We start from the raw sequence: 11773 nt of genomic DNA, 5'->3' as shown, positions 1-11773 counted from the left end.
ACTGATAACTTCATTACCTAAGAGTGAAGTGTGTGTGTGTTTGTGTGTGTGTATGTGTTTCTTAAAGTGAGATGTTCTTACTGCACAATGTCTCATTGTTAAAAGACACCACAGATTTTTATTTGTCAGAATAACAATTATATATATTTTTTTAGTGTGTTTATAATTAAGCTAAATCAGATAAGATAATATTTCTAATATGATATTTTGCTATTGATTATATTAGTGTTATTTAATTGATCTCAGAACTATATAGCCTACATCCAAATACAGTTCTCTCTTTTGGTGTTGAAGAAAGAGTTAACAAACAGGCAGGGCTGGAATGGTAATTGGGCATCTACCCCCATGGTAGATTTACCATGGTAATCATAGTTTCTACTAATATACCAATGGTACCACAGTTGTTGTCACTACAGTAAATTACTATAGGCCCATATTGGACTCCAACTTCATCCTTAAAAAAATACAGAAAAAATCTGAAAACATCTAAATTTGTTCGACAAAGATCCTATGTTAATTTATTATGATTTTACAGTGGTAAAACCAACTGTTAAATATAGTGTTTTGGCGCAAACTTTAGTTATACAATAACTGCACTTTATTAATCATCATCTTGTACCACACACTGGACTGTCAATATATTCTCCCCAATTCAACGACTGACTGTATATATATTTTTATATACCCTTACCCATATATATATATTTTTTTTTATTGTATGTGTATTCTATATTGTGTGTATTGTTTACTGTACATTGTATATTGTGTTGTGTAAGTATGTGTACATTTGTTATGTAAATTGTGTTGTGTACATATGTTGTTTATTGTAATTGGTAGCCTACTGCTATGTTATTCGGAAATGCACACAAGACTTTCACCTTCTGTTGCACTTGTGTACACAGTAGTGTGACAATAAAGTAATTTGATTTGATTTGATTTGAAATGTTCTACAGCAGGGACAAGGCGTCTGAAACGCGTTTCGTATTGTTCTCTGGTTTGTACCTCTACGCATGCCGTATGTGTCAATGTGGCCGTTGTCCTCTCACGATGTGTGAGATCAAAACAGTAGTAAGTAAAAAGAAAAAATAATAATGGAAGATGAGCATCCAGTCCAGATTAAAAACAATAGCGGCTCCCTTTGTACTTTCTTTAACGAAGCACCGAACGACTATCGATGTGTAAGTATATATAAATATGTTGTAAACATTAATATAACACTGGAACTTGTTAGCCCTCATGATCAACCACAACATGACATCATCCTCTTCAAGCAACATTATGTTTATTAGTTCTTTAACTACTACACAGCAGAACGTTTAATTGAATATTCAAGAAAACTATTGATCTGTGATGTGATAACACCAAAAAAATAAAAATAACACGCAACACATGAGCACAAAGTGTCTAAAGGCCTGATTAGGTGTCTAGGTGTGGCTTGTGAGTTATTAGAATCATAACAGGCTGTGTTATTTGTGACATTAAGGGTTGATACTTGAATTTACACTTGTAGTACAGAACACATTACCGTGTAAATGTTAGTTCTGTCTGGTTTTCAACAAGCTTGAGGTAGACAGAATAAAATGTATAGCCCCAAAAATAAATACAGTTGGGAATAAACACAGAGAACACAAAAAATGAAATGTAAAATATATTAAAGTGGCACTGAAAGTGTTATTGAATATTAATCTATTATTTTTTTTTTGTGTCAAATGTTATTTTTATGCATCAAAATAAAGTAATTGTACATTTTTTTCTGACCATTGTATTAATTTTAGACATCATTTTAATCCTCAGGGTGTGATTCTAAAAGTGAAAAGAGCCACAGGGACATTTTCACTGGTAGCATGGTAAGTTTATTTATATTTCACAAAAATATCAATGCTACTACTTTATCTTAGCTTTTTGGTGGGGCCTAACTATCTCAAAATATCCTGTCTGTAGCCTTTTCATGCTCTTCGCAATTTGGCTGCTGCGCCGATATAATTCTTTGGCTCAGGTACAGTATGTGTTTGTGTCTGAATTACAAATATATACAACCAACATCTCTTATATCTGGTCATATTTTTGGCTATTATAAAGATGCTAAGGATTAATGCATCGAATTTTGTCTCTTTATTTCTTCACTGTAAAATGTCTTCTGTTCCTTTGTTTTTCCAGAAAATGATAGTCAGTCTGACAGTAGCTGCATTTTTTGACAGTGTTGCATATGTTATGGTGAGTTGCATATGTGGGCATGTATGAGACATTTAGGCAGAGATTAATTATGCAAGTTCTAATATATGTCATTTTTTGTGCAGGGGGAGTCTCTGTGTGATTTTCAAGCCTGGTGGCTCACATATTTTGGTAAATTTTGCTACTTAGTGTGTGTACAAATATTGAATATATACTGTATATATTTTTACATATGTATAGAAATTAGGGCTGTCGATTTAACACGTTAATTCAGTGCGATTAATTTGATAAAAAATAACGTGTTAAAAAAAAAATTAACGGCATTAATCGCAATGCCCCCGGACTGTAATAAAGAAGATTCCTGAGAAATGCAAGCTTGTAGTACCACCTGTTTATATATATATATATATATATATATATATATATATATATATATAATATTCGGATAATTAAAATGCATTACATTCTTGTGGCAGGAGAGTAAATCATTGATAAGACCATTCAAAAACCGGCTTTAGAATACAATGTATTGTTTACTACCATATTATTGAACATAAGTCAATCATTGGCACACAGTTCACAGCAATCCATTTCACAAGTGAATTTGTCAATCAGTTGGAGATTTATTATGAGGGCTTGTTTAAGGACCCGTCAATGTACACCTGTGTCAGACATCTTTTTTTTAATTTTTGTTATTTTTTAGAAACAAGCAAGGGGTATACATAGTACACAATACTACAGATATATTTTACAATAATGCTAAGACATTATATTCATTACATAGTGCAATGGTTTTCAATGCTTTGGAGTTGTTGGAGGTACAAAGAGTATTTAAATAACATTTTAAGTCTTTACAAAAATTTGCAAATAGGGGCTTTATAGACATAAATTTACACTTATGTATACAAAAACTTGGCAAGAAAAATAAACAGATTAATCTGAAAATATTAACTTAAGTTATCAAAACTGTGAAAACCCAAATAAAATGTCTTTATAAAGCAAAGAAAAACTAGTTAAAATAGAGCTACGTACAAACAAAATTTTTTTTTCTCCAAAATACTACAGCGTGGACTCATTCCCAAAAAAGGTGAGGGGCAGATTCATCTACAACATTACAGAAGGAGAAAAGTGGATCTATTTCAGGGAGCATGTTTCTTAACTAAAGATTGACTGGGTAAAAACAGTGTAACAGTTTAAAGAACACCTCCTTAACCTTGTTGGTAATTAAATATTTGTGAGGTAAACACCATACAACCTGCGTCAGACATGCTTGTGTCACGTCTCGGGTGTGTTGCGTCATAAAAATAAAATGTTTAGGTCACTGTGTCAAGTTAAATATAGTTTAATACTCAATCTTTAAACACATATTGAGATCCCTTAGTTCGCATCTGCACTCCTTCAAGTGTTTTGAACGCAAGAACGTAACACTTGTCTGTGTTGTGTGTCCGCTGACGGGTTGATAATGTTTTGTTCAATGTACTAAACTGTGTGTTGCTCACACAGCTGAAATTTCACTTACTGCCCTCTGGAGTAAACAGGTGGTACTACAGGCTTGAATTTCTCAGGAAAGAATTAAAAAACAATTTTAACACGTATTTTTTGGTAAAATTAATCGCATGTTATTAACATGTTAAATCGACAGCCCTAATTTATTTATATATATATATATATATATATATATATATATATATATATATATATATATATATATATATATAATTTTTAAATATTTACAGATAACTGTATAATTATATATTGTATAATCATTATATATTGTATTATTGTTTTATGAGGGGCTTTCTCAAATATTTGTATGTGTGATTGATTTTGATTAATTAATCGGGACACCATGTAATTAATTTGATTAATTAATCACCCCCCTCCCCAATCCCCTGGATGAGGTACTTACAATGGGGCCAATATTTGAAGAACTGAAAGCAGAAATTTGAAGCTTATTTTTTTATGAAAGCACTTCCTTTAATTCTTCCGTTAAAACAATATATTAATTTTAACTTTAAAGTTGCTTAAATTGTTGTTTTGTTGATTTTATTACACTAAATTTATGATGGACAAATATTGTTCACTTCTTGTGGCTATGATTTTGAAAAAGTGAGTATTTAAATGTTTACGGATTGGCCACAATCACTTGCATTGTAAGCCTCACTTTAACCCATATTTTTTGCTTTTTTTGAAGAAAAGGTGGGACTAGTAGAACGTTTTGCCACAAATGCTGTTTATTGAGCTTAACTTGTACTGAACCCGGAATATTCCTTCAAATACTATACAGCAGAAGTCAGAAGTTAACATACACTTTAGCCAAATACATTTAAACATTCCCTATCTTAGATCAGTTAGGATCATTAATTTATTTTAAGAATGCAAAATTTCAGAATAATAGTAGAGAGAATTATATATTTCACCTTTTTTTTCTTTCATCATATTCCCAGTGGGTCAGAAGTTTACATACAATGTGTTAGTATTTGGTAGCATTGCCTTTAAATTGTTTAACTTAGGTCAACATTTTGGGTAGCATTCCACAAGTTTCTCACAATAAGTTGCTGGAATTTTGGCCCATTCCTCCAGACAGAACTAGTGTAACAGAGTCAGGTTTGTAGGCCTCCTTGCATGCTTTTTTAGTTCTGCCCACAAATTTTCTGTCAGATTGAGGTCAGGGCTTTGTGATGGCCTCTCCAATACCTTGACTTTGTTTTCCTTAAGCCATTTTGCCCCAACACAAAGTTTTGCTTCAATATATCCAGATAATTTTCCTTCCTCATGTTTCCATCTATTTTGTGAAGTGCACCAGTCGCTCCTGCAGCAAAGCACCCCCGCAACATGATACTGCCACCCCCATGCTTCACGGTTGGGATGGTGTTCTTCGGCTTGCAAGCCTCTCCCTTTTTCCTCCAAACATAATGATGGCCATTATGGTCAAAAAGTTTCATTTTTGTTTCATCAGATCAGAGGAAATTTCTCAAAAATGTAAGATCTTTGTCCCCATATGCACAACTGTAGTCTGGCTTTTTTATGGTGGTTTTTGAGCAGTGGCTTCTTCCTTGCTGAGCAGCCTTTCAGGTTATGTCGATGTTGGACTCGTTTTACTGTGGATCTAGATACTTGTCTACCTGTTTCCTCCAGCATCTTCCCAAGGTCATTTGCTGTTGTTATGGGATTTATTTGCACTTTTCACACCAAATTACGTTCATCTCAAGGAGACAGAATGCGTCTCCTTCCTGAGCGGTATGATGGCTGCGTGGTCCCATGGTGTTTATACTTGTGTACTATTGTTTGTACAGATGAACATGGTACCTACAGGCCTTTGGAATTTGCTCCCAAGGATGAACCAGACTTGTGGAGGTCCATAATTTTTTTTCTGAGGTCTTGGCTGATTTCTTTTTTATTTTCCCATGATGTTAAGCAAAGAGGCACTGAGTTTGAAGGTAGGCCTTAAAATACATCCACAGGTACACCTTCAATTCAGTACTCCTCCTATCAGAAGCTAATTGTCTAAAGGCTTGACATAATTTTCTGGAATTTTCCAAGTTGCTTAAAGGTACAGTTAACTTAGTGTATGTACATTTCTGACCCACTGGAATTGTGATATAGTCAATTAAAAGTGAAACAATCAGTCGTAAACAATTGTTGGAAAAATTACTTGTGTCATGCACAAAGTAGATGTCCTGAACGAATTGCCATAACTATAGTTTGCTTATATTAAATCTGTGGAGTGGTTAATAAATGAGTTTAAATGACTTCAACCTAAATGCATGTAAACATCTGACTTCTATTGTATAAACAAGAAGTTCATATTGAATAACTTACATTTTAGACATAACATTGGCAGCTATTTTGTCTGCTTTTGCTCTACCAACTAAAATAGTAGCAAAAGAAGCCTGAGCAGGATCAACCATTGTGTGTGGCCAGAAATGCACAGACTTAAATTGGCCTCTCTGGTACACAACTAACACAGACACATGCAGTGGTACAAACAGCGATGTGAAAGTTATACTGTATACTGAAATATCATCACTTTTGGAATACCACTTGGCCAATCAGATTAGATGACTGGAAATAGCTTTTAAATGTAAATATAATTAGCATAAATATAAAGTATAAATGTAAGCACTATAAATATAAATGGTTAGCGTAGGCAGAACGGTGGCCCAAAGGTTAGCACTGTCGCCACACAACAAGAAGGTCTGATCCTGGGCCTTTCTGTGTGGAGGTCAGGTGAATTGGAAACTCTAAATTGGCCATAGGTGTGAGTGAGTGTGTGAATGTTTTTGTCTGTCTATATACATAGATCAGTCACAACATTAAAACCACCTGCCTTATATTGTGTAGGTCCCCCTCATGCCGTTGACACTTTGTCATCTATTGAAGGCATTGTTTTAGTTGTTTTTGGTTGTTTGTTTTAGACTGGAGTGCTCTGGCCTGGGTTTGTCTTATTACTGTCAATCTTTACCTGAACCTGGTGAGAGAAATCAGAACTGAACATTATGAGATGTGAGTGAACACACACATACCGGCCAACAAATTTTTTGGGGGGTATGTATTCATACAGTTACAGCATTCCTAAGATGTGAATGTTTTTCTTAGACCATACCATGTTGTGGCATGGGGGGTTCCTCTGCTAATGTCTAGCCTCCCCCTGGTGGCTGGATACTATGGTCCTGCTGGCGCCTGGTGGTGAATAACCTTTGACATTTTATATGATAATTATTGTCATTCTATTACCAGCATAGTCATACATTTGTTCTGTATCTCTTACTCTTTCCTGCAGTTGGATTACTGATGAACATGTTGCGTGGAGGTTTGGCGTGTAAGTGTGTGATGTGCATGTTGTTTCTGTTTTGCTGACAGACTAATGAAACTATGTTATTAGTTGCATCATATTTCAGAGTCTCACGTTACTAATGCAGCATGAATCTCATGAATATCAGGAATTTCCGTTCCCATTTTTCAAGGTGTACATGTCGGAGTCCTTAAAAATAAGTATGAAAAATAGACTAATTTAGGGCTCCCTTTTTTAATCATAAAATATCAAAAATATATGCTTAAAAAGACTGACAGTATTTAATTGGCAATCTTGGTAGCACATTTCTATATTAAATGTAGTTAGTTCTCAGAAAAGGTCTAAAATCATTTGAGTTTGTTATCTCATGCATCTAAATTAATAATATTCATTTTTAAATGTGACTTAAGTGTTTTGGGGCACACGTGTATTTTCTTACTTGAGAAACTTGAGTTTGTTTGCAGATGGTACATTCCGCTGTTTACGCTGATTATCCTCATGATCTGCTGTTATGCTCGTATCATCTGTGTGGCCAATGAACGGGTGAGTGAATGTGACTCACGAACACCTGTTCCCACAACTTACTTATCTGATTGCATAGTATCCGGAGGTTTAACATAGGTGTGAAATTCAAGTTCATCATGAATAAAGCACTTTGTTTATCTCTTCCCTGAATGTGTTCTCTGTAACACTGACGCATCACGATAAGGCTAAAGGCAACATTCCACATTCCAGCACATTTTGCACGTCTAGCAGTTTCTAATGAGACACGTCCAAACAATAAAAGAGACAGAGGAAGGGGGGCCCACACCACCCACAAAATTCTGTGAATTTTTTAGTCTGAACCCAATATAACCCAATTCCAATGCATCCCCCTGCCAGTCTCATTTCACATGTATTATTTGGTCCAAACTGTAGTGCACCAATAGTAAGTGCCACTGTAAGTACTAGTGGTAGCTTTTTAGATCTGCAGGTAGGTAACAACTCATTAGGAGAAGACGCCAATCCAACGGTGTTTTTGAAGTATTTGTACCTTTCGATTAACCACCAGAACTTGGTGAGAACAGATGCATAGCAAGAGATGCAAAGAATGCTTGCCAAAGGCAATTTATTTGGAGACTTGTGGTTATACTGGCTATAAGAGATGCATTGTACTATAATAATAATTCCACTTCCATGAGTTAGGAAGATTGCTTTCATACCAAGTGTGAACATGAATCTTTTCAAGTGGACTCGGGTACAGTTTGCTGTTATGTACTCTAATTTGGAAAACAGCTTCACACCCAAAAAATAAACTGGACCCTGACATCAAACAGACTTCAGTCTGCACCAAAAGCTCTTGTGTAAAATCTGATGTTCTGTTGTCTTAATTGCAGATGCGTTCCTGGTTAGGCACCTTTAACCCAGAAAGAGAGAGAAGGAAGGTAGGTGTGTATATTTATACATGCGTTTCAAGAACACAGATATAACGCAATGATGCCATCCACTAGTTCATAGAATGACATTCTTTATCAATACTTTCAGATATCTCTGGCTGAAGAGATCAGACCGCTGAAGTGGTATCCCTCTGTCTATCTGCTCGTTTCTATCTTCCCCCTCATAAATCGGTAAATGTGCATTTTCTTGCTGGTTTAAATTCCTGAGCAGGCATCTTGGAAAATGTCTGATTTGTGTGTTTTTCTGTAGATTGCATAATGCTGCTTACCCAGAAGACCCTGTGTTTTCACTGACTCTACTGCACGTGCTCAGTGCACCCTTGCATGGGCTTGCCAATGCTCTGGTCTTTGGTAGGGACACCTGGAGTCAACTGAGTAAGACAGGAATAAAGGTAAAGTTCAAATCGGCAAGCTACAATCTGATTTGCAGGCTTTAAACAATCTGTAGTAGTCAATTGTGTTCCCAGGCTGATGGTTTGTTTGAGACACTTAGTACCATGTAAACGAGATATCCCTGAGTACACCTGTATATTTTGTTTTCTTAGTTCTAAATTAAGATCTACCTGCCCCTAAAGACCCCTGCACACTTCCTACAAAATCAATGGGTGTAATGTAATTTAGAAAAAAATCGGGCCAAAAAGAAGGTATTTATTTAGTTCGTTTCGGTCGCTCTTAACAGCCCGCCAGCGCAAACTTTCAGGAAATCTTCTTACAGGCTGCTTAACACCTTACTACCATTGGTCCTCGTCATCGGTAGGTGTGACCTGAAGCTACACCTACATTGAGGCCAACAACTAATGGAATTCAAGATGATACACGAGTTGCTGAGATGGGATATTGGAAGGGTGTGTCAACAGGAAAGATGATGGAAACGAATGATTTTGCAAAAATATTTCAGCTTCTGTACTTTATTTTAATTATATTCATTTGTTATATATGACAGTCAACTAATGACTCACCTTTTCCGGCTTGATTTAAGCAGATTAATTGAAGGGTTAGTTCACCCAAAAATAAATATTCTCTCATGATTTACTTACCTTTAAGCCATCCCAGATTTGTATGACTTTCCTTCTTCAGCAGAACCAAAATCAATATCTTTATAATCAGATTTCAGCTGTGTTTGTCCATACAATGCAAGTAAACGGGGCCATCAGGCTGCTGGCTGTTTGATGTGCCAAAAGGCATATTGAGGCAGCATAAAAGTAATCCACACGACTCCAGTCAATTAATGTCTTCTGAACTGAATCGATAAGTGTAAAGGGATCAATGGAAAGGAGGAGGCGAGAACCGGCTTTTCAATATAAATAATAGTTTTAATGATAAACTCAAAAGACCACATAAATACACACATGACGGACATGTCCGTAAACGATCTCTCTCTCCCGCACGATACTCTGCAGTCGACCTTTAAACCTCAGAGGCTTGATTAGCCTAATACGGGACCGGGTGCGTATGATCACGACCCGGCCCCGCCCTCCGCCCTGCCACAATAAGTTTGTGTAAAAAATAAATCGATAATTAAAACTTTATTAACTTTTAAAAATTGCTGTTTTAATTATCAATTTGTATGTTGCTTATATATGCCTTTTGGACTGTCAAACAGCCAGCAGCCTGATGACACCCGTTTACTTGCATTGTATGGACAAACAGAGCTGAAATCTGCTTATAAAGATCTTGATTTCGGTTCTGCTAGGTAAGTAACTAACTCATGAGAGAATTTTCATTTTTGGGTGAACTAACCCTTTAAGTATTTGCTAGATACCATGCATTTATAAATCATATATGTTGTGAATAAGTGATGCTTGTGTATTCATTTATTCACTTGTACAACAGAAAAAGAGCTTTTGCAGTAATTAATTGTGTATTTCTCTAAGTTTGGCTCTTCCGTATTTTGTGTGACATGTTGTTGTAACGAATGGCCAACTTGGAGGTATGAGCTTCCTAGGTCCACTTGAAGGCAGCATGAGTGCATGAAGTGTTCAACATTCCACACTCCTTTTTGATATTGAGGAAGTGCATCATCCGAGTAATTGTCCACTCCTTTTTGCTGCCTTTTCAGTGTTAACATACTACTCGCACTTATACTACAAAATTATAGAATTTTGATATATAAGAATAGTGCAAAAGTGTGGGATTTGGGACACACCTAGAATATAATCGGCACATATTATGGTCGCGTATAGCTGGTCGGCGCATTAATGCCATGCAATACAAGTTAAGCATTATCCACTAAAAATATATTACTTAAAATGGTCATTGAGTGGTTTAAACAGCTTCGTTTACTGATAACTTTTTCTGATTTAAATGTTCCTCTAAATGCCTTCCTCTGCTTCGGGCTGGTATCTGAATGTTTGCAAACAGTATGTTGTTGCTCAGCTGTTTCTAACATCTTTTTACCTCTGAATGAAGAAGACCTTCTCCGTAAGTGTGCTGGGGACTTAAATATCATGTGAAAATGTGATCTATTGTTGGTTGCTTTACAAGTCAGTTAGATGGCCCCTTCCTGTCTAAGTGGGCAGTTCCTGGGGATTCTGATGGTCAAAAGTCTGGCTACGCGAGACTGCACAGACAGACAGACAGACACACACACACACACACACACACACACACACACACACACACACACACACACACAAAGTGTTTTCTGTTTTCAGTCTCTTGTTCCCATTTTGTCTTCAGATGGCACTCCAGTCTCGACTGTGTGACAGTACGCGGATCGGAGAGTATTATCCAGCGAGTGTAAGATACACACATGAGCTCAGTACACACTCTGATTCCGACGATGAGGACAACAATGTACTCTTTTACAGCCCGGACATGATTTTGAAAGACAGGGGACCCTGGGAGAGTGTTTAGGAAAGACGTGTGTGTTTGTATATCTTTACCCTCCTTGCCTTTGAACCCTTTAATCAAATAGTTTATTATACAGAAAAGCATTGAGAGAACGTCTTCCTATACCTTCAATAATGGATAGTAGCATAGCAATTATGAGAACTGTATTAATATGGAAATGAAGCTTTTCAAACAAGTATTCTACCACCTCAATATTAGATGGTTTGTTGTATAAAATTGAATTGCTCTTTTGTAAAGCCCTTTCTGTTCTATTCAGCTGTATATTTCAGACAGATATACTGTCAGAGATTTATCTTATGTACCTTAAAATTGAGCATGTTTTATTATTATATTTATGAAAATGTATGCTTTATTTTTGTATTGGTTGAAGATTCAACGAATTTGAAATACAAATGTAATAACTTTCTACTACGTCTCTTGTGTGTGTCATTTAGTAGTGCAGTGAGCTGGCATTCTCAGCTAATTAGTTAATTAACTTTAAGTTCAATGTAACTGTTCATTTTGAATGTCTTAGCAC

General features: G+C 35.9%; 1 protein-coding gene across 1 annotated transcript; it reads left to right on the top strand.

The window, feature by feature from the left end:
* The first annotated feature begins 1009 nt into the window (after positions 1 to 1009).
* On the top strand, positions 1010 to 11652 carry si:dkey-100n23.5 (cyclic AMP receptor-like protein A). Its single transcript, XM_052148667.1, has 13 exons — positions 1010 to 1178; positions 1795 to 1847; positions 1942 to 1996; positions 2158 to 2214; positions 2298 to 2343; positions 6591 to 6678; positions 6772 to 6861; positions 6956 to 6994; positions 7432 to 7510; positions 8344 to 8391; positions 8492 to 8574; positions 8654 to 8795; positions 11083 to 11652. Exons 1-13 carry the CDS (start codon positions 1092 to 1094, stop codon positions 11257 to 11259), a joined length of 1044 nt encoding a protein of 347 aa, XP_052004627.1. The 5' UTR covers positions 1010 to 1091; the 3' UTR covers positions 11260 to 11652.
* Positions 11653 to 11773: the final 121 nt, after the last annotated feature.

Source organism: Xyrauchen texanus, chromosome 18 (assembly GCF_025860055.1).
Source record: "Xyrauchen texanus isolate HMW12.3.18 chromosome 18, RBS_HiC_50CHRs, whole genome shotgun sequence".
Lineage (NCBI taxonomy): Eukaryota > Metazoa > Chordata > Actinopteri > Cypriniformes > Catostomidae > Xyrauchen > Xyrauchen texanus.
Note: the sequence above shows the minus strand (reverse complement) of the source record. Positions and strands in the feature narration are given on the sequence as shown.